At 44.1% G+C, this 27999-nt stretch overlaps 1 protein-coding gene and 1 long non-coding RNA gene across 2 annotated transcripts; one reads left to right on the forward strand and one right to left on the reverse strand.

Annotated features, from left to right (window-relative positions):
- Positions 1-3: 3 nt before the first annotated feature.
- LOC148406098 (uncharacterized) lies at positions 4-11100 on the reverse strand. Its single transcript, XR_015863916.1, has 3 exons — positions 10940-11100; positions 9920-10109; positions 4-368 (listed from the first exon to the last, which is right to left on the reverse strand). It is a non-coding gene; the product is annotated as an uncharacterized LOC148406098 (long non-coding RNA).
- LOC148406099 (fibrocystin-L-like) lies at positions 312-27956 on the forward strand. The gene is made up of 73 exons (XM_088404203.1): positions 312-370; positions 1120-1197; positions 1297-1441; positions 1734-1842; positions 1924-1981; positions 2062-2155; positions 2570-2623; positions 2732-2805; positions 2953-2995; positions 3268-3338; positions 3410-3520; positions 3907-4008; positions 4452-4717; positions 4801-4892; positions 5165-5324; positions 5414-5549; positions 5692-5835; positions 5925-6079; positions 6157-6264; positions 6349-6489; positions 6562-6680; positions 6752-6915; positions 7012-7184; positions 7296-7428; positions 7697-7974; positions 8134-8239; positions 8410-8517; positions 8589-8753; positions 8841-8962; positions 9486-9615; positions 9904-10096; positions 10259-10401; positions 10474-10578; positions 10961-11149; positions 11458-11631; positions 12063-12256; positions 12369-13341; positions 13422-13670; positions 13743-13892; positions 14538-14712; positions 14930-15086; positions 15279-15435; positions 15693-15902; positions 16020-16149; positions 16249-16490; positions 16570-16706; positions 16831-17857; positions 18038-18229; positions 18611-18735; positions 18819-18972; positions 19204-19366; positions 19428-19516; positions 19656-19804; positions 19888-20136; positions 20205-20334; positions 20487-20657; positions 20810-20916; positions 20983-21103; positions 21201-21280; positions 21439-21529; positions 21600-21748; positions 21905-22027; positions 22115-22217; positions 22424-22534; positions 22608-22773; positions 23015-23247; positions 23361-23525; positions 25454-25611; positions 25683-25818; positions 26300-26641; positions 26724-26875; positions 26941-27087; positions 27179-27956. Exons 1-73 carry the CDS (start codon positions 322-324, stop codon positions 27578-27580), a joined length of 12501 nt encoding a protein of 4166 aa, XP_088260329.1. The 5' UTR covers positions 312-321; the 3' UTR covers positions 27581-27956.
- Positions 27957-27999: the final 43 nt, after the last annotated feature.

The following is a 27999-nucleotide window of genomic DNA, read 5'->3' on the forward strand; positions in this document are numbered from 1 at the left end:
TACACTCAGGGAAAGTGTGAGACACGAAAAACACTCACAAGTTGGTAGCTCCATTGTCGCTGTGCCAGTTCTTCGAGAATGCGAGCATCTGGGCATGACGCTCACCTGCAGGACCGGCCCACTTTGCAGGTGAGGCCACCTCTATAAAAGGCCATCGGTCGCCACAGCACACCCAAAATCAAGATGTCTCATTGAGTCCCTTGAAGGTCCCATGACACACTCAAGATTTTTGTGACAAAGCAGGTGAGAATTTGGCATTTTTTGCGTTTTAATTACATTCGTTGACAGTCTTTGATTTTCTTCTAATGCAGGGGGAAAAGGATGACGGGCCGACTGGCGGTTCTCCTCCTCGCACTTTGCTGCTGCTGCTGTGAGTAAAAATGATAAATTCATTGATTTTTTTTCCCCCCGTCAATAATAATACATATCATTTGGAACTAGATAAACATCAATACAATCTGCTGGGGGAAGTGAACAGAATAAGAATTTCATTGTGTAGTGTTACTATGCATTTGACAATTAAACTCTTGAATCTTGGATGCGTAACACTTGAAGGCAGGTCCTAAGCAACAGGAGAACAATGGGCACAACAGTAGCCCTGTTTTCATAAATCTGTAAGTTTTTATTTTCAGTCAATCTCCAGAAGGTTCCTCGGAAATCACAACATTTTTTTTTAAAGGATGCGCGTGCATCTAATCAGAGTCAAATCGTTCCATCGTGAAATTATTCAAGCTAGCATCAATGGGTGGTAAACGACGGGTGGTAAATGTTCTAAGCCCACTGTTGACTGACATGAAAGAAAAAACGAGCGCTTGCAGACAGGTTCACCCAGTAAATGGCTATTTTGTTGGAAAAACTTGATTTCATGTTTATATTAAAGAGGGATGTTAATTGTCTAATTTTAATTGTCTAATGAAAGAATACGAGTCAAATGCCAAGAAGTCAGAGTCAATTACGAGACAACAAACCATGTCAAGTTAGAGTCCAAAGTCAAGTACTACAGACCTGCTTGGAACTTTACAATCTTATTTTGCGTGATATTGAGTCAAAAGTTTAAAAAAAAAAACAAAAAACAAAAAACGCTCGATTCCATTAAATTCAGTGGGATCTTTTACTCAGATGCTCAGCGCCTCTATTATGTGGAACCACATCACGGAAGCACAGAGGGAGCGACACGTCTCACCCTGAGGGGAGAAGGTACCCCCCCCCCCCCCCCCCCCCGCCAATGTGACCTTACAAACACTCAATACACGTTTACGAAGGCTGCCGTATATTTTTTATATTGTTCACAAAAAGGTTTCGCTCAAGAAGGACAGTTCCAGCTCAATCCACAAGATGACACGTTTGGGAACCGCGTGACTCTGGTGTCTGGGACTTTGTCCGTCCCGTGTGATGTCGAGAGAGACTCCACGCATGGCAACCAGATCCTATGCTATACCAGGTAAAGACCGCAACAAAAATGCATGGGAGACATCACTTCTGCTTGCAGTCATGCCGTTCAAATTTGATTCTTTCTGTATGTTCTCCTCAAGCGTGAGTGGAATTTTTCTTCCAATTACTCCAGCTAAATCCTACACTCCAAAAACACTGTTTGGAAAATTACCTGGCAAGCAATCGTGGGTATACACGATTTTGTGGATTTGTGGATACCGATAGAAGTAATTCTGCGCAGACATGACTTGTAGCAAGACCGTAGTTGGGTTTCTTTATCAAGTACATCATCTTTTTGACAGACGCATGCCCAGTGACCGGTACACAGTACGTGTCAGCATCAATGGCACTGCCATTCCTGATGGAGGCATATGTTATGGCTCTATCTACGCATACTCCTGCAGCTTCTACGTAAGAGTCCTTAAGGTCAAAATATACTCATCTATCTTCTTTTTAAATTTAAATTGTGTGACATCTCTCTGTCCCCTCCAGACAAGCTGGTACTATACCCCGACTATCCATTCTCTCAATCCCGTCACCGGTCTGCCAGGTTACAGCTCGACTCGGAAACTTGAAATTGCTCCCTCAAACACGCTTAACTCCTAAAAAACTGATAATCATCTCCCACAGGGACCGTGGTGACAGTGCGAGGACGGATCTTTACAGATGTCTACGGAAGCAACACCGCACGGAGCTCTAATTATAGGAACGTCAGATTTCTTAGGTATGACCAGTCGCATGATCCATAGTGCCTGAATAGAATGCATTGGTGGCAAGAAAAACGGCAACCACTTAGTCGCACAAGGCTACAAGCATCTGACAATCAAAACCGCTATCTTAATGAGACAAAAAAAACAACATTTAAACAGCCAAAGATTGAAGGTTTTTCGATTGACATTGTGAGCTAATTGTTGTTCATAACATCAGCAGTTAACCTAACCAGAAGTATTGTTTTGATTCATAAATCTAACCCAAGCTAGCCACGTCTTATAATGAAAAGATTTTTTTTTTTTTTTTAGTTTTGATTTTTATGTTAGTACTGACTGTAGCATTGGTGCTACTTAATGCAGAGTGTGTCTGATTTGCCAATTCTGCAAGTAAAATAAAAGCAAAAATATTCAAATGCTTGTTCACGCAGAGCCTACATGAAGGGGATGCCTTGCGAGCTGCTTAAACCAGATTCTGATGAACTGTGAGTATTCCACAAATAAAGGTAGATTAAATGTATTTAACAGTCACTACACAGGGTGCAATGTATTCATCATTCCATGAGTATTTTAATTATGACATGTGTTTGAAGATATAATCTGAGACTGGAATCAACACACAATGACTGGGGTTATATGAGCTGCAAAACAACGGGAACTTATATCGGTAAGCTATTTGTATATATATATATATATATATATATATATATATAAGATTTTGAAATTCAGATATGGGTTGGGTTAAAGAGGGATTTTTATTTTTCAATTAATCGTACAGTATTTCATTTGTACATTTTAACCATTTCTCTCATAGGACATCACAACATGAGCTACATTTTGGATGCAGAATTTGGCAGGTAAGTGGGAACCTTTTTTTTGGTATGAGCCATCAGTTGGAAACTCAATAAAGCATGTACACAATAAATGACCATGTCATATAAGCATGAAGTTGAACTAAAAGACGAATGCATTGATCAATTAATTTTTAACAAGTTAGATTAAGTCATAAAATCATGGACAGTGCAAGAATTTCAGTACAAGTAGTTGTATTTTTTAGAAACAACTCCTGATTGAATAAAAAAAAAACAAAAAAACAACCAAGTACTAACACAGTGATGTTTAAATGCAGGAGTTTACCTGAGAAGAACCTCTACAGAGTCTCAGCCGCTCAAAAGCTCTCAATGTTTCAGACATTTGCGGGTAGGTAAAACTCAAAGTAATTAAAACGATATTTCTAAATGATGGAAATTGGACTGTGTTCTGCATTTCAGAGGTTACGAGCGTCACGCCTTCAGAAGGCAGCGTCATGGGTGGAACTCTCCTGACCATCCACGGGCACTTTTTTGACGAGACTGATCTTCCGGCACGTGTTCTTGTGGGAGGTAATCAGTAAAATGCAACTTCCCAAAATATACGTTTATTTCCTTGACTATGACACAGCAGACATTGTGTATTAGTCACAGGGCGAAAAAAGACAAAACAATGGATGTGGGCTGACACACAACTGTGATAATTTTTTGAAGCGCCTACTGTACTTGACAAAAGATAAGAGCTGTGTAATTGCCAATTCTTCTGGCAGATTAAATAGACCATTTGATGGCCACATGCCTCTATCAAGTAATAAAAAATATCTCGCAGCAAACCACCCCAAATATGTCACAAAAAGTATATTGTCTACTTGAAAAGCTCATATCTTGAATTAGTGCCATCTGCGTCAACATTTTAAAAGGACTTGGTTCCATGTGCCCGTTCTTTCAAATGTTCTCAGGTCTACCGTGTGAAATCAAAAGTCTTCACGAGGACGAGATCACATGCATGACGCAGATGCGGCAGATGAACGATAGCGATGTCAATGTGACAGTTTATCCAGGTGAGACGCTCCAGTGCTTATGTTCACATGCAGCTTGTTTCCTTTCCGTCAAGACCTTAAAACATGAGGAAGACATGCTACTTCTGCCAGTGTATATCACCACCACTTGTCAACAATGAGCTTTTGTGTTTATACCAAAACAAGATAAGGTAGATGATGGTGAAGGTCACATATCAAGCACTGCCTAAGATTGCTAAGATGTCCAAACAAACAGAAACAAGATCTGGTCTTGATAACCAAAGCAATGGAAGGAATGCTACTAACATTCATTGTTCATGCCAAGCTGGCAAAGTCACAGGACTGGAACTCAGCACTGACCAAAATTCAATTGAGAAGATGATTCAGAGGGGTGTATTGTGATACAATGACCAAGCAACATGTTTAATATATTTTTTTATTTTACCTGCATCAATTCCTTACCCACTTAATGGTGTCCTAACCAGGTGGTAGAGGCTTGAAGATACAGGGGTGGAACAACACAATACCCTCACAACTGATCGACATACTCGGCTACAACGAGAGCAAAGAAGGTTATTGGGAGCAGTGGATCGACTCCATGCCCCACAACTTTGAGTCGGAACCGGACAGATTCTGCACGAAAATCACAGGTTTCTTTGTACCACCAGCCAGCGGCAACTACACCATCTTCATCAACTGCGGCTATCATTGCGAAATGTACTTTAGCAACTCCAGCCGCCCGGAAGACAAGGCATGACAATTCACAACATGTACTGGCTTATTCAAATCTCATGTTTCCTTCTGAAAACAGATGTTTCACAAATGCCCCTTTAGGTTAAAGTGGCCTCTCAGCAGTACTACGTCTCACACCACATCACATACTCATCACACAGGACTGAAGTCAAGACCCTAGAAAAAGGACTTGCGTAAGTGTAAAGGTTCATTCTGGTGGGCTGTCAGAATCACAGACCAGAATTTACAACTAAAATTCTTACATGCTGAAATGTAATCCATCTTACTCTGAACAGGTTGGCAATTTTTGCAATTACCAATCAATAATTAAGAGGTGAAAAGCAGTTGGATAAATTTCCACTGAAGGCCCAGTGGCTATCTGCATGGCCCTCCACTGAATATTACAATATAGTCTCTATTTTCAAGAGGGCTGAAACGTTCCTGTTTAATTTCATTGTTCCTGCAGCTACTACATTGAAATCCTGCATCAAAAATATTACGGAGCGGCCAAAATCAACTTGGCCATGTTTCGACCTGAAAGTCCATTTACAGAAGCTCAGACAAACGATGCGGTCAATGAGGTCCAGCATATTGTGGTGGAATCCGAAATGTTAGATGAGAAACAGGTACGTGGAAGTTATCTCACTTCTTTAAAAAACAAACAAAAAAACAGTTGATCTCTGAGAGTCCAAGACTTGCTGGCGATGTTTTCCAGGTGCTCACCTTGGAGTCGTGGCCCAGCAACGCTAGTAGTGTGCAAGAAGTGCAGAAAGTGAGCATCAATAGCAGTTGCGTCGGCCTTCAGTGTGGAAGCGTCTATTTCCGCCTGGGCTACGAAGGCGCGATGACTGGTAAATGAGACCCCATGCCAATATTGAAGCAGTCAAACGGTTGTTGTGGAGAAACCATTCATGATCATATTCAATTTTAATTAGAAATCAAAAATTCCATCGAATGATACAACATTGCATTAATGAAACTAAATCCCTTTAGGTCCGATTGAAGTGAGTGCCACTGCAGCTGTGGTGGAGACAGCCTTGAACAGTCTGTGGTCCATCATCCCCGACTCGGTTCTAGTTATCAGAGACGAGGACACCAATGGCGTTCATTTCACAGTCACCTTCACTTCTGACAGAGGTGAAACATTGGCAAGCCTATCCTCTTTCTTTGAGAGTTGTTCTTGATTTCTGTCGTCAGCCGAACCTTCTTCTGTTTTTGGCGCTTAGGTGACTTTAAATCTCTCTACTATGAAAGTTATGACCTGTACACAAACATCACCATTTTTGAGGTGTCCAAAGGCAAGAGCAACATGGAAACCTTCACCTTGCTCTGGGGAGGGATCCCCACAAAACCTATCCCTTACCATGCCAGTGGCTATGAGGTCAGTTCCGGGATCAACTCCAAATTATGTTAATGCTAAGAGCAAACTCAATGGGTATTTTGTTCAACCATGACCAGGTCCAAGTGGCTTTGGAAGATCTGATGAAGGGCGAGTGTCCTGTTGAAATTCTCAAAGAGGAAGGAATAGATGTGTTGTTCTTCAGGGACTATGAAGACTACTACTATGTCAGTAAAGTATTGTGATGAGGGAATAATTGAGTCAGATTTTGAGTGGGAAAATAAATCTTCACTGATTCTTGCATTGAGCAGTTTGGCTACAGAGGGACCCCTGTGAGAACAGCTTTCTGTGGCTTGTGGTCGCTGGAAAATCCAAACATTCTTTTCAGTCGCTGGTTCAGGAAAAAGTCCAACAGGATCTACGGGAGCTATTTACTGAATCAGTATCCAATGGTAAACCTGATTCTTTTGCACATATAATGGTGTTTATTTGGATTAAAGCCACGTTGTTTCCTGTCTTTCCAGCTCTGCTTTGCATACAAGGGAATGCTAAAAGATGTTGGGGTCATGTTTAGCTATAAGAACAATTCCAATCCTGTGAGAGAGACTGCACAGCTCAACATACCCTTCACCAAAGGCCACACGTCAGGAAAAAGAAAATCCAGTAAATCTCAATTCGTCCAGACTTGACGCTGACTTGCATTCTTTTGCGCAGATGGAGATACAAGTGTGTGGACCTGTACACATCTCTCCAGGAAGCCTACACAGGAAGCGCCTTCACTGTTGAAGAAATTTACCTGTATCCAGATGACTCTGGAGGAAAATTCTACGTGGATGCTGTCCATATCGGCCAGGAACAAAATGTCTGGAGTGAACAATGTATGCAGCTCAGGTTTTCAGTGATAAGGACCGTATTTTGTTCGCAGAAAAACTATATACATTTTTTTGTGTTTTTTCTGCTTTTGTTTTATATAGCTGTTAACCTGAAGAGAAGACCACCGCCATTTGAGAGCTCTGGTATAAGTTTCCAGAAGATCTCTGTCATGAAAGATCCAAAGTCAAACGCTTCACAGATCAGCTATGAAATCACAGCCACACCTTTGGACTGTGCCTTTGGTTTCCCCATCATTGACATTGGCTTCTTGCAGGTAACTCATCAAGTGATCTCATTAGATGAATCAACAAACGCCTGTTTTTTTGCCAAATGTCATTGGAGCATTTGAGCGTTGGCTGAATATTTCCTATCTGTCAATTTAAAGCTGTTTAATAGTAGTGAGGACATGAAAGAGTTTCGGGAAGCGGGAGCAAAAATCACCGTCAATCATACCCACAGAGCCAACCCACCTGTGAACGGAACTTTCAGTGTGGAGATGCATGGACAGCGTATTGAAGGTAGCCTATCTAGACCTGAGGCTTTCCAGATCATATTTCCCCAGTTAACCAATTGATATGCCTTTGCAAAAGTAGAATGGAGGCAACTGGACTCTGTTGATGAAGACATTTTATCATCAATTCAAAATATTTAGTTCTAAATATTAGGTGTGAAGTCCCCTTAGTTAAATGTCTGGTGTATTTTCTTTGGAAGTTGTCACGTGAGGCTTGACCTGTTTCTTTACAGAAACTTATGCAATAAGGTTGGTTGACCTGCGCTTGTTCTCAGGTTTGTTTGTGAACATCAGTGCAGAGGACCTGAAGTACGCTCTGGAGGGAATCGACGGTATGGGTGTAGTTGATGTCAAATACATTGGAACGTGCAAGAAGCCCATGTGGATGGTAAAGTGGGTGACACAGCCAGGAGATCAACCTTTGCTGCAACTTGATGGTTCTTTGCTTGAGGGCAAGGATGTGGTCATCTCAGCTCAGGAGCAAATAAAAGGGGGACAGATGATATCCAGTTTAATGGGAGATTTCCTCCGTGTCGCAGAGACCAAACCGCAGGTAAAATTCCAACACTTTAAATCAGTATATCACGATACAGTTGGATAATCAAAATCAGCAGGTTCTATTGTACTGTCACTGCTAATATGAGAGATAATGCCTTCCAGGAAGAGTTCCAAAACTAAAGCTTTTCATGAGAACTCTTTGACATTCTCACAGGTGGAGGTTTACATCAACGGCATTCCCTCAAACTGTTCCGGAGACTGTGCCTTTGAATGGTCAGAGGCGAAGACTCCAATAGTGAGCGGAATCAGCCCATCTCAAGGTTAATTGCTTATTCTTGCATCAACAGAACCTGGTGGTCATACTCTCGAGGAAATTTAGTGTTAGCCACTCAGATTTCAGAACTTGAGTGTGGTAAAGTTTACGGCTACGATCTCCAGTGCCTATTGCTGATTAAATACAAATGAATTGTCACATGCCCAACTTTGCTAGGATCCATTGGACTGGGGACCCTTTTGACGATCACCGGCACCGGCTTCAGCAATGAAAGTGCCTCCATCATGGTGGGAGAAGCCCAGTGTGTGGTTGAAAACATCTCAGGTGAGTTCAGAAGCCATTGGATCAAGGTAAACACAATGAGCCAAGGCTAACTAAGAGCGTTTCTGTCGCAGCCACCCAACTAGTGTGCCGACTAGGAAGTGCAAGTGCGGGCACCTTCCCCGTGTGGATCAACTTCCCCTCCCTGGGTCGTCCTCGCTTTTCAGGCGGTAGCATCCTCAACTTCACCTACCAGCTCATTGTTTCCTCTTTCTCGCCCACGTCTGGGAGCATTGCCGGTAAAGCTCAAATCCTAATTTGACTCACATAGCCAGAAGTGACAAAAAGTCGTACACACATTGGTCGTTTTTGTGGACGTCTCCAAGGAGGAACTCTTTTGACCGTGACGGGCTTCGGCTTCAGCGAGGATGCCACAGTTACTGTCGGTGGAGCAGTCTGCGAGCTGGTCCATGCCAGTCCCACAGAGCTCAAATGCAGAACACCGGCGGTGAGTTTTTATAGTGAAAAATTAAAGCCACAAATGTTCTGAAAATTTCTGCTAGATACGGTTATCAAGAAGGGTTTCTGCCTTGTACAGTTCACTTATTGCAAATAATGGAAGTGACCACTGTCAGTTTGACTCTGACCTGCATTATGGTGAGTTGAAAGACTAAAGGTTTTTCTTTTTTATTTGAGGTATTTTTTCCCTTTAATTAGCTTTTTTCCTCCCCATGCACTGGTTAACTGACTTAAAAGCTATACGGTTTTCACAAAACTGGGCCTTATGTTGAGAAGCATAGTTTTGAGATACCGACAAAAATACACATTTGCGACAGAGATGTCCAGGTTGGGATTTCTACAAAAACAACCTCCTTGAGGTCTCGACAAAAGGCTCAGGTTGTAATCCAAGCGAGTGAAAATAAGCGTTAATGTGCACGACTATAAAATAATTTGTGGCAAAACTTTAAATGTGTTCTGCTCAAAACTAGTTATTTCAACTTCAAATGTATTGTTGAACTTGTGTGACTCAGGGTAATGCAAGCTCCCAGACGGTCTCAGTGAGTGTGGGCAGCATGAGCATGGTGGCAAACGTCACTTTCAACTATGACCTCACCCCACCTCAAATCACCAACCTGAGTCCTGCCAAGACCACTGTCTTTGGTGAGCACACCTGTGTACAGATTGTGTGTGTTGTTTACAGTTGGTGTCTAATCTCTCACACTTGATTTTTTTTCCCATCGCGGTTAATTTTTCTTCTTCTGTAACATTGCTCTGTATGTGTGTCTATTTTTCCGTCACCAAGCGCCTCACGTTCAAAGCATATTATTACCCTAACACAATGGCAACAATGGCTTAGCGATTTCTATTGCAAAGATGACAATTAGTTGAGGGACAAGAGTAACATGTTGGTGGAAAATAGTTCACATGGGCGTGTGGTTATTTTCTCAGGACGTCGCATCCTTACCGTGTTGGGGTTGAATCTGGGTGAGACGGCCAATGACAGCGCAGTGTACGTTGGCAAGATGGAGTGCGTGATTGAGCAGTGGACATCCACAAACGTTACCTGCCTGCTTCCCATTTTGCCGCCTGGTCTGCATGAGGTGCACATCCAAGTTGGGAACAAGGGTTACCCCCAGATCAGGTACACATAAAAACTGTATAAAATAAAAACATAAATTGGATTGTTGTAATGCAAACCAATTTCATTTTAAGACCATATAGCCGATCCGAGGATCGATTTTAATGTGTAAGGCAGGCAAACATTCATTTGGATTTTGGGCTCATTTTTCATTGAATTTCACAGTAATGGCGTGAACGGCAGCATAGAGTACGTCCTGGAAGTCCACAGCATCTACCCGACGACTGGCTCTCTGATGGGAGGGACCCAGCTCACCATTTCAGGATCCGGTTTCAGCCAAAACGTCTCCGACAACAAAGTCTATATTGGTAAGCAATACGAGCTTTTGCTTGAATTTGATAATTTCACACTGTTCATGTGTGTGTGTGTGTGTGGGACAGGAAAGTCTGAATGTGAAGTTCAGGAGGCTTTGGAGAATGAGCTGCGCTGCCTTCTGCAGTCACAGGCAAAGACCCACATAATTACCAACCAGGGGACGCACCCCGGTAGGTTGGCCTTTCCTTCCCTCTGTTCACATGTCAAGTGAAATCTCAACCACAGTTGTATCCATTTTCATAAAAGTGCTTTGAGGAAGAGAACCATCACTGCTTATGTCATAAACAAGCTTATTTTTCTTCCATAAATATTCAATTGTACAGAGCTACAGGCATAACATGGGGGGCATGTCATTTTGGACATACTATAGAAAAACAGACACGCAGAGGGTATAACATGCAAGTGAACTGCGGGGGTTCATCATGACCTCATCTAATCGAGCCGGAGAATTAAATTGTCATGCTGAGGTTCTATCACATTGACAGATTAATCATAAAACAAAAAAGTGTATCACCTGCATGTCTTACTTACATGTCTTACTTTCTTCTTCAGTTCACGGTCAGGGGTACGCTTGGGATCCCCCTTCCATCAACGTGGAGGTTGGAGATAAAGTTTTGTGGAAATGGACGGTGCCAATGTTCAAAAGTACTTTTCGTTACGGCGTCCACCATGTTCCCAGCCTTGGTGGTGCAATCGATGATGATGTGCTGTTCTCCAGCGGAGTGCCAAAGCCTGGAAATGGTACAGAGTACAGTTTTGTCCCACATAACACAGACTTCCCTAAAATATTTAATGCCAACTGGGTTAACACAGTCAGTTTCAATAAGGGCAAATACTGCCTAATACCGATAAAGAGCACTTTTTTTTTAATTGCTTAAAGTGACGCTGTATAAGATTTAGACCATTTTTCCAAAAAAATACATTATTAGAATTTCAAAAACTTGCCAATAAATGTGTTCTTAACGACTAATAATATATCTTGAATATAATCATATAAGCAAATTCTATCTTACACAGAAGATCCAGACCAATTCTCTCTCTCCCTGCAGGCTACTTCAGCTACAGTTTCACCATTCCAGGTATGTATTACTATAGTAGTGGACCCATAGACGGGATCAACCACCTGGAACTACGGGGCGCTGTGAGAGTGGAGTCCAGAGTCCCAAGCAAGGAGGAGGTCACTGTCCGAGTCGGACCCGTGGACGCCCTTCATGTGACAGGCCGTATGAAGACATTGTATTTTATGTTAAAGCTTACACAGCACTGTAATTGATATCCCAACCAAATACTTAACGTATCATGCATTGCAGTAGAAAAACACTAATACAATTTCTAACATACTCTCGTGGCAAGACTCTAGAATGCTCATAAAATACCAACTTGAGTCTTCATTATAAAAATGTATCAATTCAAGATGCTGTTCCTTCAATGGCCCTACAGCTTTACTATAAGGTTCGGTTTTGACCTCATCTTGGGCCAGGGTGTTACAGATAGAGATTTTTTAATAAAAAAAAATTTGGGCATGAGTTCCACAGTAAAAACAAATTGAATAAATGAATTTGAGAACAAAAAGAGAACCTGCAGGGGTTCACTGGAAATGTCATGTTTCAGCTTTCACATCAGACCTTGAATCATCTTTGTCGCTGGCCCGCAGAGTCACCTCATAGCTGGTCCACACACGAGTGCACCGCCACACCAGACTGCAACGTATCAACCGATGCCCTTTCCTTCAGTACTTCAGACTGCTTCACCCCCACGGTCCACTCCATCTGGCCTAACCAGGGCTCGTACCACCAGGTCATTCATATCCAGGGGAAAAGCCTCAGCAATGTGACCTGCGCTCTGGAGGTATGAAGCATTTTACATATTGACAATTTTTTGACTGTTGAATTAAGTTTGAGAACGACCAAGGTCAATAATTTGCAGCCCCAATGAAGCATTTATAACTTATGTCGTGCAGGTTACAGTGGGCGATGGGCTCTGCCAAGTGATCAATAGCACCAACTCAGAGATCTTCTGCCAGCTGAACGCCAACAACAGTCTACCTATCGGGGTTGCTTTATCCGTTAATAATAGAGTCAACAACTTTGGCAATGCCCTCATCGCTGTGGCTCAGGAGCTGAAGCGTCGCTTTGTCGTTCTGCCTGTTATTGACTCGGTATGGCCCTCTGAAGGCAGCATCACCGGCTACACCCGGCTCTACATCCACGGGTCCGGTTTCTTTGAGGGACTTTTCACGGTTGCTGGAGAACCATGCTTTGTTGTGTCGATGAATTACACACTGGTGGTCTGTGACAGCTCACCCTCTCAGCCCCATGCCGGTGATGTCATCTTTTATTGGGGGGGCATCCAGAGTTCCTGTTCCGCAAACTGCTCCTTCCTGTACTCGTCTTCCATCACTCCAACTGTCACCTCTGTTACTCCTGACAGCATCAGCCAAGTAACCAATGTCACCATCTCCGGTGGAGGGTTTGGCGCAGACATCGAGGATGTAGCGGTTTTCGCCGGCGCTATCGAACTGCAAGTGACTTCTGTTGTTGACAACGCCATTACGGTGATGATCACAGCTCTCCCTGCTGGAGATCATGCTGTTCAAGTAATTGTAAGAAGTAAAGGCTTGGCGAGCGGATATGTCACCCTGACTAGTCCGGCTCAAGCCACCCTGAGCCCCAGTGAGGGCAGTCTAGAGGGGGGTACCTGGCTTGAGGTCATTGGGAACGGCTTCCTCCCGGGGAACACCAGCGTGACGGTCGATGGTCAACTGTGCGAGATTAAAGAAGTGACGCCCAGTAGCCTTAGGTGCCAGACGCCTCCCCATGACGAAGGACTGGTGTCAGTCAACATTCAGGTCCAAGACGTAGAATATCCTCCCCTCAACTTTACATACTCTGCAGGCCAAACACCCATCCTCAGCTCCATCAGTCCTGCCACTGGTAAGCGTTGGGTCCATGTTGATGAAGATCTAACTGTCAAAACTTTCTAAACATTTCACCCCGATACTTTGTAATCACAGGTCCTAGCAGTGCAGAGATCAAACTGAATGGATTCGGCTTCGGCACTGACGTCATGCAGGTGACCGTCACAGTGAACAACGTGACGTGCGAGATACTCACGCTCACAAACAACCAAGTGGAGTGCACCGTTGGGGATAACCCAGGGGGAGAGTATCCGGTTATGCTATTCCACCACATCAAAGGTTACGCTTGGTCAAACGTCACATTCGTTTACGAACTGACGCTCGAGAGTGTGCAGCCAAACGAAGGTAAGAATTCAATGTAGCAACAACCAATGCATGCTAGGAACTCCTCACATGGTTGTTTTGTGTGCTCTCCAGGAAGTTTTGGCGGTGGTGCCGAGCTGACTATCCATGGTTCTGGCTTTGACCCACTCAACTCAACGGTGCTGATCTGCGATGATGAATGTGATATCAACCGAGAAACGTCTACATCCACGCACCTCTACTGCCTGTCGCCGCCCATCAACAGTACTAATCACCCGTTTAACATTTCATGCCAAAGTCAATAGTTACACGATTCGTGGATGTGCCGAAGCCTACCCTATCAGGGCTGACTCAGAGCAAGAATGGGGTACAACTTGTACCGGTCAACCGGTTCTTATATCATCTTTCATTAATCTAACGTGCATACCAGAGTAAACCCACACAAGCAAAGTTCTGACATCATCAGCTTCACACCACCCTTTGCTATTGTTCTTGAGCAGAAAGACTGGAGACACTGTTTGTGTATTCGGATTAAACCAATTACTGCAGTTTATTTCTGAAGGTACAAATATCGCATTAAAATCAAGTTCCGCGACATTAAATGGGAAATAGTCCGCGACAATCCCAAATCTAACACCTGTGGGTCAATTCCAAATGCATGATTTTTGACAGCTGAAGCTTTTTAAATTACACCATTGCTACAAATGATGATTTTCCTAACACATACTTCATTATCGGTTTTTATCAGTTCATCTTTTGATGTGTATTTAGTCTTTGCTAAGAATGTGCCCTTGCCGGTTCTCCATCTTATACAACTGACCTGACTGCAGGAATGCAGTTTGGCTTGGCAGTGACAATGACATGTTAAGGATGAGGAACATTTCATATTTTTGTCATGTTTTCACTCAGGCACGGACTCCGAAGTGAACTGCACAGTGACTGTAATGAACTCGCTGATTACTGTCACGATGTCGGCCGGCTATACATACAAGACACAACTCACGCCTGTGATCAACGAGGTTTCGCCGCGGCGGGGAGGCACCGCCGGAGGAACAACGCTCATCATCAGTGGCTCAGGTTTCAGGTGCAGCTAAGGGAATGGTCCCTTATCAGTGTAATATACATAACACAATATCAGGAAAAGCCCAGATCAATGAAGTCTTCATCTCTCATTACATTTACTCCAACATGACATAATGAATTTCCAAAAGCAGAATTTTGGATGTAGCCCTTTTTGCCTTGATTTGATTTTATTAAAAAAATTACCCATAATACATACGTATGCTTATCTTGTGTGACAGCACCGACCCGAATGAGGTCAACGTGACTATCGCAAGCTCCATGTGCGTCGTCCAGTCAGCCAACGACACGCACATTGTGTGTATCACTGGTGCCCAGCCTCAGTCTCAGAAGACCAGGGTGCGAGTCAGCATTAGAAGCCAGGGCATCGCTAATATGGTAATTGTCATATTTTTCTTTGAGCCACTGGGAACAAGACTGGGAAGACTCTTTTTGTTTTTGACATTTTGCAGGAGTGTGATACCCCTCTCAGCATATGTTATAATTGAAACGAAAACTAGTTATAGATCAACATTAATTTGAAAGAAATGCCTTTCATGTCTTCTTTCAATTATATGTCTTATGATTTAGGACAATGCCGATTACTTCTACATTGATGTATGGTCATCCAAATACACATGGGGTGGGCTGTCTCCACCAGAGAAAGGCACATTTGCAATCGTTACAAAAGGACAGACCATCCTCTTGGACACCAGCACTCCTGTGCTCAAAATTCTTCTGATTCAAGGTGACAAAACAAACTTCATACTCGTAACTCAAAATTAATACTTACGTCTTCCTCTGTATCCTTTTGTTCACTGGGAGATTGCTGCCCAGTGACTTGAAAAAAACAAAAACAAACAAAAGCATCAATGCTGCATGAGAAAAAAAACTAGCTGTTTATAGCCCGAAATTTACAGTAGTTTTGAAAAGAGGTCAAGGATCTGAACAATCATGTGCTATAATATACCTTGGTAGGATTAATTAGCAGCTTGTTTGGTTCAGGGGGCACGTTGGTGTTTGATGAGGCCGACATAGAGCTGCAGGCAGAAAACATTCTCATCGTCGACGGCGGGCGGCTGCAAGTAGGCCAGGAAGATGCACCATTCCAGCACAAAGCCATCATCACACTCCACGGACACCCGCGCTCGATCGAACTTCCCGTGTACGGCGCCAAGACGCTGGCCATCAGAGAGGGCATCCTCGACCTGCATGGTAGAAAAAACAGTAGACAGAGAGCTTCTTCCATCCCTTTTTTGCGTTCCTGAGAATTGTTTGGGAGTTTCCGGTCCAACTGTATATGAAACTATCCTATTTTTTCTGTTCCTAAAGGTAAATATGTTCCAGTCGTCTGGACTCACCTAGCCCAGACGGCAGAAGCAAACTCCTCCACGCTGACCCTGATGATGGCAGTGACGTGGGAAGTGGGAGATGAGATTGTCATTGCCTCTACCGGCCACAGGTACACGTCGGCACTCAATAGTTTTTTGTTTTTTTAAACATAGTCAAACTGCCTGGAAAAAAAAAAAAACAAAAAAACAACTTGATTTGTTTCTTCCAGGCACAGTCAGAGGGAGAACGAAGTGAAGATCATCGCGAATGTGTCAAATGATGGCAAGACTATCACTCTGACCGAACCCCTCGAGTACTCCCACCTTGGGATATCCGTCACTCTGCCCGATGGTACCGTCTTTGAGGCAAGGGCAGAAGTGGGTCTACTGACCAGGAATGTGGTGGTGCGAGGATCTCAAAACATAGAGTGGCAGGACAAGATCGAGGCCTGCCCAGATGGTTTCAACACAGGTACAGTTTTACTCTGGTGGTAAATTACGAGTCTCGTCAAATAAGGAAAATGTATCATGATGCTGATTGCTTCTTGCAGGAGAGTTCAGCACACAAACCTGCTTCCAAGGAAAGTTTGGGGAGGAGTTGGGCAGTGATCAGTTTGGCGCTGGCATCATGTTCCACGCGCCCCGACCAAATGAGGGTCTTGCTGTTGGCAGGTTGACATATGTTGAGGTACATTAAGCTTTCCATCATCATGTGAACTTCCTATTGACCAGAAAGAACCTTTTGTATTGTACAGTATTAGAACAGTTTTTCTCAACATTCAATTTTGATAAGTTTTGGTTCTCTGATGCAGATCTACTACGCAGGACAGGCCTTCAGGCTGGGTCGCTACCCCATCCATTGGCATTTGATGGGAAATCTCGACTACAAATCATATGTCCGCGGTTGTTCCATTCACAAGGCGTTCAACAGGGCCATTACCATACACAACACCCACCGTCTCCTGGTGGAGCACAACGTCATCTTCAACATCATGGGTGGCGCTTTCTTCATTGAAGACGGCATCGAAACAGAGAACATCCTGCAGTACAACCTTGCTGTGTTTGTCAGGCAGAGCACTAGCCTGCTGAATGACGACGTCACCCCCGCCGCCTACTGGGTCACCAATCCCAACAACATTATCCGACACAACGCTGCGGCAGGGGGCACCCACTTTGGTTTCTGGTACCGCATGCACGAGCACCCTGATGGGCCTTCCTACAACCCAAACATCTGCCAGAAGAGGGTTCCCCTTGGGGAGTTCCACAACAACTCTGTGCACTCGCAAGGCTGGTTCGGCCTTTGGATCTTCCAGGACTATTATCCCACTCAAAGTGGAAATTGTTATTCCGAAACCCCTGAACCGGCCATTTTCAGGAACCTCACCACCTGGAACTGTGAGAAAGGAGCCGAGTGGGTCAATGTGGGCGCTGTGCAGTTTGCGGGTTTCCTTGCTGTTAACCACGAGAAAGCCGGGGTGGAAGGCAAAACCATCCGTTGGTGGGAGGTGACTGGCTTCGGGGAAGATGGCGGGGCAGGGGTGTACAACTCCACCATCGTGGGCCACGTGGATGAGCTCGGATTAGGCGAAGAATACTGCACGCATCGAGGCGTCATCACGCCATCAACTGATGGCATGACTGTTGCAGGCACTAAATTCTTAAACTTTGACCGTAACTCCTGTGCAGCTATCGGGGTGACAATTGACGGGACATGTGGGGGTTACTGCAATGGCTGGGCTGTCCGGTTAAGTGGGCTCCAGTTTGTGAACTCCACCAACAAGGCCGCCTTCAGGCAGGAGCATGAAGTGCAGCTCATAGACATGGATGGCACCCTCACAGGTACAGGAACCCTTTACTGTAGAGACCCTTTTGAGGGCCCCTTAAGAAAATTAACACCAATTGAGCAAATGAGAACTCCTCATCTTTTGTTTATTTAAATTTAAGCACAGAAGAACAACTGCCCAAGCAGATATTTACACTATGTCTAATTTATGACTGTTCTTTGACATGTTTTTGCAGGGAATATCAACCATAAAGTCATTCCGATGAGTGACCTGCTTGATCCGGCACATTGCTCGGAGAGTGCCGAGTTTAGTTTGGTGTTCCCTGGAGCTGTGTGTGACGATACGGTCAATTTCCATCGCTTGACGCTTCACAATGCCATACCATATTATCTACACTACAATGATGTCATAATCACTAACTTGCATGGTAATACCCAACGCACGCTTCCCACACTTGACAACATGTTTATAGTTGAACTTTTATCATTTTTGCAATAACAATAAAATCCGTTAAGAGTAATCAAAGTGCATGAGTAGTCACCATACTTGGAATGTGTTGTTTGAAGTTACATTAGTAAAATCATCATTTACAAAAACACAACAGAACAGTTGAGATAATAAGCATTTTAGCCAAATTTCTGAAAATACTGTGGAATGCTGCTGAGGTCAATGCTAACACCTTCATAGATCTTCACTTGAGAAATGAACTTCTGTAAACATTTAACATTTGTTTTCATTCTTTAAATATCATGTAATTAATATTATAGTAAGCATTGTCGTATGATGATGTTTTATATATTTTTTAAAGGCAGCATTAGGATGTCTATTGGTGGGATGGCCATGCTGCCTTCAGGCCTCACGTACCATATGCACTTTGATAAAGCCGATCATCTCACAAACATCAGCTACAGGGCGACTTTCTACGGCTTTGAGGTTTGCTTTTACCTTGTCAAAAACTCTGGGTCCATGATAACATTTTGCGTTGACTCATCAGTGTTCTCTCCTTTATCTGACAGTCAGATCAATTTGTGATTATCCACCACAACTTCAGCGAGATTCCAAACAGTATCCGAATCCTGGATGAGAGGAACGCCTCATCGTGGCCGCTCAGCTTCGGTGCCAACTCGAACGGCGACTGGTACCTCGACGACAACGACCTCTTTTATATGGGTGAAGGAGTTTTTATTGTTATCCATTCAAATGTAAACAGTGGCGTACACATATATTTTTTCCACATCTTAATCGATTTGGAAGACCCACACCTGAAGAGTGGTTTTAAGTCATTTATTGGCTATTGTTCCTGTTGGCCTCCCAATGAATGATTCCGTAGAGAAAGAGATTTGCCATCATTATTTCATTGAGTACGTCCTGGTTAAATGATCAATGGCTTTATCCTTTCAGTGTCGGGAAAAACGAGTCAGCGCAAGCGTCGCAACAGCGTGGATCGTTCCTTATTGAACAGAGTGGTGAACTTTAGGGTCTACCGTTGCTTCTTCGAGAACTGCATCCCGCCACGGCCCGTCACCATCTCCCCGCCGCCCACTGATCGGCCCGACGACTTCATGTACATTTAACGCTCTCAAGCTATGTGATGGTTATGACATTAATATGTGTGTGCTTTGCAGTCTCTGGTCCAACACATCATTTTGGGAGGGCTCAGCCGAAAACGGCTTCACTGCGCCAACAGAGGGCGCCGATGTGGTCATCCCGTCAGGTGATCTTTAATTTGTGTTGACATATTTGCAAATCCAAAAAATTATGGGAGTGACTGGCAACTCTGGGTCAAGCAAGACATTTAGTTGGCTTTTGAGGTTGGCAATCCAAATCCCATAAAGTCAGTTGTTCATCCACAGGAATGTGGGTAGTGTTGGACAGCAATACGCCTCCCCTCAACAAATTGATAATCCAGGGAGTACTGGAGGTCCCACAACCGTCCAACGGCTCATCCAATCTGCCGGAAGACCACACCGTGGTCATCAACGCCGTCTACATCTTCATTCAAGTAGGGGGTCAAAGCTCGAATCGCTGGTGTGACCTCAAGGGGGCGCTGTGTGTTGATAGAAGAGACATGTGCTTGTGTTCCAGGGCGGGAGGCTGTTGGCGGGCTCGGACGATGAACCCTTCATGGGGAACCTGCACATCATACTGAGGGGGAACCAAAGCACCCCTGACTGGCCTTTGCCAAATTGGGTCAATCTGGGTTCCAAGGTACTGGGTGTGTTTGGTACCCTGGAGCTCTACGGAGAACCGCACAGCGTGTATCACACAAAGCTTGCCATGACGGCAAACGCCGGGTCCAGCACACTCACCCTGGTGGAGCCTGTCGATTGGAAGGTCCGTCTTGTGTTTGTATAACTTCCTTTTCAGTTGATTCGTCTTCAAGTTATGTACTGTACGTACAGGCTGGAGACGAGGTGGTCATCACCACCACGAGCTACAGCGTCTCGGGGACGGAGAAGCGAGTGATAGCCGAGGTGTCCACTGATGGTCAAGTCCTCACCTTGGACCAGCCTCTTAGCCACACTCATGTCGGTCAGAAACTCTTAAATAGCCACAGTGACTATCTGCCTTTAAAGGGGACAGAAGTTACAACAGCTGTGATTTGTTGTCCATCTGTCAATTACATCAATTAGCCCTCAACGTCTATGGTCATATTTGGGTTTTGCCTCCACATCCTGTTCCAGGTGAGACTCACGCCATCGAGGGAACGTCAAAGTCCTACAAGCTGGCAGCAGATGTTGGCCTGCTGACCAGAAGTATAAAAATCATCGGCGAAGAATACGAAGACTTGATAGTTGAATCGTTTGGCGCTCGACTGCTGGTTGGCACCCTCTCCTCGGAAGATGGCATCAAAGGTAAGACGGAAGCCAAATAAACAAATAGTACCACGGTATAATTTCACGAGTTGGAAGCGAAACATTTTCCAGAAAAGATGAAAAACTTGAGTTCATTGATGGTTGCGTGAAAGACGTGTCACAAGACTTTTGGTGTATATTTATTCCGATAGGCAAGGCTCAACTCCGGAACGTAGAGTTCTTCCATTCTGGTCAAGGTGGCTGGCCGACTGAATATACTAAACGTCAATATTCAGTGACTTTCATGGATCTGGGATGGGTATGTCCAATTTTTACTGCTCAATTGTTAAGTAAAGTTCCTCAGTGTAACTCTGATGTCTTTCAGGCCAACGACTCGACTATTCAGGGATGTTCCTTCCACGACGGTTTTTCGGCAGCCATCGGCGTGTTCCAAACAGATGACATGGCTATTGACGACAATGTCATCCACCACACTGTGGGCCATGGTAAACGCACACTTCGTTTTATTCATTTGAACTGCTTTTTTTTTTTTTTTTAACTTTAAAAAGCAAGTCTGACGGTCCGTCATGGTGGTGGGATCAGGGATCAGCGTTACAGGCAACAGGATCACGCTGAGGAGGAATCTCGTCACCGAGACTTTGTGGCCCGGTGCCTCCATCAAGGTTTGTCCAATCTGTCAAATTATTTAAAGATATGAATTTTTCCATAAAAGCGGAGGGATTCTTGAAACCTTTACGGGCACAAGTCAAATTTTAAGAGCATCATAGTGTGAAAAAAGCAGAGTGTCTGGATGTGTTCTTTTGCTTGTTCTTGGTGTCAGGTGAATGAGGGAGTGGACGTGGTGATGCAGCACAACATTGCAGCGGGCTATGAATGGGTGGCCTTCCACATTGATGGCGAACCATGTCCTGGTAAGCTTTTTTTTGAAAAGCAACCTTTTAAAAATAAACATCCTCCGAGAGCTGACGCAATTTCGTGCAGACGTGCACAACTGGAATGAGGCGTGGGCTCACAACGAGGCTCACGGCGGCCTCTACGGCGTCTTCATGAACCGCGACGGGATTCCCGGGTGTTCGCAAATCCGCGACTTCTTCATCTGGAGGAATTTTGACTACGGAATCTATTTCCAGGTAGAAACTTGTCACTTCCTGTTGTTGTTTATTGTGAAATGATTTTTGTGTTTCTTGTATTAACTGAGCAGCTTGGAATTTTTGGGGGGTAACGGCACTTTGATCATTTTGTTGTAGAGGTGACTTAAAGTTTTATGGCTGCTTAATCCCTCCCAGACTCAAATGAGCATCACGGTGTCCAATGTGACCTTGGTGGATAACGGCATGGGCATCATGCCCATGATCTTTGGACCGTCCGCAGCGTCCCACAGGTATGGTAATAAGAAGGTCCGAGTGGAGGTAAGACATCAAAGCCGCCTGCCGTTTTTTTTTTTTTAAATTCATTCTGCAGATTTTCTCATATGTTCTTGCTTTTTGTCCCCCCAGAACACAGTGGTGGTTGCTGCAAGCCCCCACTTCAACTGCTCCCACACAACTGACTTAATTACAATCAGTAGCAATTCACATCGAGCGCTTAGGCCCGTCAACGGTAACAAACGAAAGCTTAAATTTAAAAACTGTATTTGTGGAATCACTGATTGAATTACATTTATTACTTGATTCAGTTAAAAAATTAAATGATCAAAACACAAGTAAAACAAGCAGTAATTAAAGTAGTAAAACAAAACAAGCAAAACAAATAAGTGAAGTTCATATTATCAGGGATTGTGTTTTTTTTTTTGGGGGGGGGCCCAGGTGGGCGATCGGGTATCTGTTGGCCCTCTTTCCAATCCAGTCACAACGGTGCTCCGGGGTCGCCCAGCATCCTCAACTATAACGCCATTAGTGGCCTGATGGAAGTGGTCGGTAAGTTGCAAAATCAATTGACCAGAGTCGAACGCGCATCCTCACAAATCTGACGCTACGTTCGCTCATCCAGATTCGACGTTCGTGGGCTTCCGCAACGTGTGCTCGGGCGAGACCAACGTAATGTTCTTGAGCAACCCTTTCAACGAGGACCTACAGCACCCTGTGCACGTTTGGAACCTGACCATCGTCAACAGCACCGAAGACGCGCTAGTCTTCATTCATCGGCCAGACATCAGGTATTAAAAAAAATTAATAAAAAGTCTTAGCGAGCGACGCTCCGCCTGATTGACCAAACATCACACGTGATTGGGCGATTTTAAAAACTAAAAATCTTGACAATTTCATGATGTTTTTGGTTTAATTTTAGGATGTTATAAAAAGACAAAGTCAGTGCCTATAGCATTTGGGGGATATATTTGTTTCGTCATCATGTTTGCTCTTGATTTGGAATGTTACATTGTGCTCACTGTGTGTCAGCAAAGTGAACCCGTCCGACTGCGTGGACATGGACTGCGACGGCAAGAAGAAGACATTGCTGCGCGACCTGGACGGTTCTTTCCTATCGGTGGCGGGAAGCGTGGTGCCGCAGTCCGAGTTTGAGTGGGACGGGGACCCCAGGAGGGGCCTGGGAGACTACCGTATCCCCAAGGCCATGCTGACCCACCCCAACGGCTCCCGCATTCCCGTGGAGCAGATCGCCCCCCATAAAGGTAAACCGGTGAATGATGTCCTCACCACGGAGGCCGTACATGTCAGTCGACGAACTTTTTCAAATGAAAAAACTCAAATTTCGTGACTTACTTTTGCTTCGTCTTGTCATCAGGAGTGATCCGATCCAACTGCACTTACGTGAGCGCCTGGCAGGCGTACAATTGTTCCGAGCTCAACTACAGGATGCTCGTCATCGAAAGTCTGGACGCCGACACGGAGACCCGGCGTCTCAGCCCGGTGGCGGTGCTTAGCGAAGGCTACGTCGACCTCATCAACGGTATGGGCACCACGACGCTCATGTGAACCCTGAGAAATATAAAACAGAAGACATTTACTATCCTTGTTAGAATGCCAGCTTTTGTGATAATAAAAAAGAGCCCTGCCTATAACTAAAATGAAATAATTCAGACTTTCATTGATGTATTTGTCACTTCCCGTTGTCAAGTAAACCAACTACAGTTACAGAGCTCACAAAACTTGACTGTAAAGCCCCTTTTTCCAATTGAGGCGCAAACGCTGGCGAGTGGCCGCAGAGGTAGCAGGTATTTTGATCTCCTCCAGGGTTCTTTCAAGGTCGCCAAAGGCTGCCAGACATTGCTCTTGTCACACTGATCATATCAACATTTTTATTAGTAATGGATTCATCTTTATTTATTGATGGGATTCCAATTCTGCTTTCATATGTGGTTTTTCAAAGGAAAAGTTTATTTTTCCAAATCAATTGCAGTGTATGTTTCTGCCAGGAGAGGTCCCCTAGCAGCTTTGGAAAAATGCAATTGGCTCAAAGTGGCCCACAAAAGCAATTTAAACTCATGCTAACACGCTATTAGATCACAAAGAAGGTGAAGATTTCCAATCATTTTTAATATTAATCACTAACGAGTTGAAGTGCGAACCAGGAATTTGTCGGCAAACATTCAAGCAACTTAACTTGTTCATGTGCGTGTAAATGAGAATTTTACTTGCATCGTTTTAAATTTTAGAGGAAAAACACCGACAATTTAATAGTTGCTTTCAAAATGTAGTAAAATTAGTTACTTTTTCAACGTAACTGGGTGTACTGTACTTACCATCAACGTCGTAAAATGGCGGCGCCCGTGATGTTTGACCCGCCAAATTTTTGAAAGATGCTACATCCCTAAAAGAGCCCTCCAAATTACTAAATCCTTGCTTACACTTGTATATATGTTTAACATATTAAAAATGACACATTAATTCCAACAAATTTTGTATAAGACACCCAATTAGCTACGTAAACTTCGACTGGACGAGCAGGGGACTCGCTTGTCAATCAAATTAGCTCCGGAGCTCAACAAGTCAAACGATAAACATATTGGCGAAACAATAAGCACTACACAAAAAATAAATAATTTAGTGTATTTACCGTGGTTCTGATGTAATAAAATTACTGTAGCAAAAGGTTCATTCTCCTGCCGTGATAGCAATTAATCACTGTTACTGACACCTGACAGGTAAAGGGTAATCTCCCAGAATGCATTGCGTGCTACACTCTACGACTGAATGTCACGCAACTCCATTCCATATTTACGAACACCGAAGTAATATACGAACTAATGTCATTAAATTTAATGTTTAGAAACTGTTAACATGATGTAAAAAGAAATATGTGGTTGCACAAATGCGCACATCCTCCGAAAACAATTTCAACATCCTGGGCTTCAGCACAAACCTATTAACGCATGGTAAAATTCGAATAAAGTTCAGTTTTTCCCGGAGGTTTTCCCAACACATTTTTACTTAAATTTAATTTACTGGGGTTATTTTCTTTTTATATATATATTTTAATGGCCAGAATACAAAGCCTGCTGTCGCCATTTCCCGCGTTCCCTCATTTATCGCGGTTTACATTGCCAAAAATACCCGCAGCATCAGAAATCCGCGAACTAGAGATTGAACTGTTTTTTTTCCTTTTGTTCCTTATTTTTAATGAACATAAAATCCATATTTTTGTACAAAAGGAGTGTAATATGGAGTGGAATGAAAATCTATATAGTAGAGATTGTTATTTCAAACCTAAAATGGGAGAAGATAAGGTCAGAAAAAAATCTACGAGTGAAGTCACAAAAACCGAACCGTGTTATTATTATATAGTTTTGTCAGTTGGCTACAGACACTTAATTATTTAGAAATTGGAAACTTGGACTAAAGTTCAGCTGTTCATTTATCATTCCTCTTGATTGAAAGGCCCCCAGGACCACGGCTGGTGTTCAGGTTACACATGCAGGAAGAGGCTGTCCCTCTTCCACAGCATCGTGGCCACAGGACACACCGTGGACGTGTTCTTCACGAGCACCAGTCCTCAAAAGCTACGCCTCATGATGCTCAACGCCAAAGTGGACGAGGTCAGAGTACATCAGATTTTTGAGGGTTTTGAGACTGCATACGATACGATCAAAATTTTCGTCGCTTGCAGAGCGTGCTGGTGTCCGTCTTCTACAGCAAGCGGCAGCGGCTGGATGTGTACGTCGGCAACCAGTTGGTGGCGCCCACCAATGCAGAGTGGAACGGGGATAACTCAGACTTCATCCTCAAGGAACCCATCCAAGATGGTACTGAGCAGCAAAAGTAGCAAAATTATTCACACACAGTAGATGTACCAATCCAATTCCTGTACTTCAATTTTAAAAAAAAGTGCATTATGGTAATTCAATGGGCATTTTGTTGCTGGTGTGTCTTGGCCACAAGAGGGCAGTATAATATAGTACACATACAGTATGACAATTTTAAAGATGAGAGAAGACTACCACAGAGTTTTGCTGCTATATTATTGGTGGTTTTCTACAGAGGATAAAGAATATATGTCTGTAAGTTTTGGAATAATGAAAAAAAGATAAGAAATAATGTCGAGGGAAGTGAAATGGTTTTCGTTCAGTTTTCATTTTTTTTATATGCAGTTTTGAAGTATGAAATACAGAAAAATAACGAATATCATGCTGGAGCGTTTCAGTACTTCGGCATTCAAAATTTTGTAGGAAAAAAAATAAAGGGAGATTTCAACGACAGGTCCACATGTCCATGTTTTCCCTGCAGGAGATTATGTCCCGGATCTGAACAGTTCCGTGACAGGCGCCAACTTCTTCGATGTTAAGGCCAAGATGTTGAAGGTCCTGATAAGAGGATCAGAGCCGGTGGAGATCCGGATGTCGCCCCTGATCATCGTCTCCTTCAACATGCCTGCCTTGACCGTGGACGAGTTCTTCGGCGAGAACCTGGTCAAAAACCTGGCCTTATTCTTCCAAGTCCCGCCCAACATGATCCGAATTACTAACATCATCCGGGAGGACACCAGGAGGAGGAAAAGGTCCACGGATGTGACCGTGGAGGTGGAGATCAAGAAGCCGCCGGTCCAGGAGATCTCCAACACCACCGATGGTGAGATTTGGATCTTAGTGGTGTAGTGGTTTTCGGATTCAGGTTTCATATCTTAATTATCCTGCTTTTGTCCCCCTCCCAGACCAGGAGGACTTCAAGCTACTCCAGAACATCACCGACAATTTGGCTCAGGCGGTCGTCTCGGGCAACCTCAGTCAGTCAATCGGCTTCAATGTCTCCTCGGTGGGAGTAATCCCCCCCCCGCCTCCGTCCTCGGACCCCCGATGGAACGAAGTAAGACCGGAATGACCTCAAGTGGCAAAAAACTGGAGGATTCATACCTCGCCTTCGGTGCGCAGGAGGCCTCGGTAGAGGTGACGAGAGATGAGCCCGAGGTGAGCTACGTTTCCAGCGTGGATAAGCTGCTCCTGATTCAGGAGCCCGTCGCGGGTGAATACGTGGGGCCGCTGATCCGGCAGCCGAGCCTCATGGCCGTGGACGAGCTGGTGAGCAGATGCGCTGAGATGGGGGAAACAAAAAAAAATACCACTTTTATTTTACGAATGAATCACCGTTGCGCATATTTTTCACCTCCAGGGCGACTGCGTGTCGGTGGGCGTGACCACTATGACGGTGACGGCCAGCTTGAAGAACTCCGGCGGCGCCGGCGTGGACGGTCTTGAAGGCAACGCCACCATCTTGTTCCGCTCCTGCTGGGCCAACTTCACCGACCTGTCGGTGGTCAACAGCGGGGAAAACCTCACCATGGAGTTCACCTTGAACGACTGGAGCGCCCGCTCGCAGGAGTTCAGCGTGCAGGAAATTCCTGCGTCCACGCCGGTGCCCTCCGTCACACCAGACGACGAGGACGAGGACGAGGACGAGGACGAGGACGACGGCGTGTTCAGTACGGCTGAGACGGTCGTGCCCGGCAGTTTGTGCCTGATGAGCGTCATCTACACCTTCGCCTGCTGCACCGACGACGTGCCAATTTGTTAGCGGAAGCTGTCCTGAGACAAAAAAAAAGAAACAGTTAATCCATCCATTTTCTTTGCAGATAATTAATATGAATTAATTGGGTTTACGTGCTCAAAATTTGCTTATTTAATCATTTTTTAATTTTTTGAATGCTGATATGTTATTCCTCATTTTTACATGCAACTACTTTCACTTAATGGATTCACTTTGCATGGTTCTGATGTCAACAGGTTCCAAAAATTCCCACCTTGCATATTATTTCTTTTGTAATTCCTAACATTTAGAACATTAGACTCTAAATGATCAGTTAAAAGCGTATCCCTCTTCTCTCGCCAAAATTCAGATGGAATTCAAGACTAAATTCTCTACAGGTTTGAAAATAAAGACTTTGAGTGTTTGTTTGTCTTTTTATGCCTTTAAACTCACCAAGTCAGTTTAAG

The sequence above is a fragment of the Hippichthys cyanospilos genome, chromosome 21 (assembly GCF_059441005.1).
Source record: "Hippichthys cyanospilos isolate Australia breed blue-spotted pipefish chromosome 21, RoL_Hcya_1.0, whole genome shotgun sequence".
In the NCBI taxonomy this organism is placed as follows: Eukaryota; Metazoa; Chordata; class Actinopteri; order Syngnathiformes; family Syngnathidae; genus Hippichthys; species Hippichthys cyanospilos.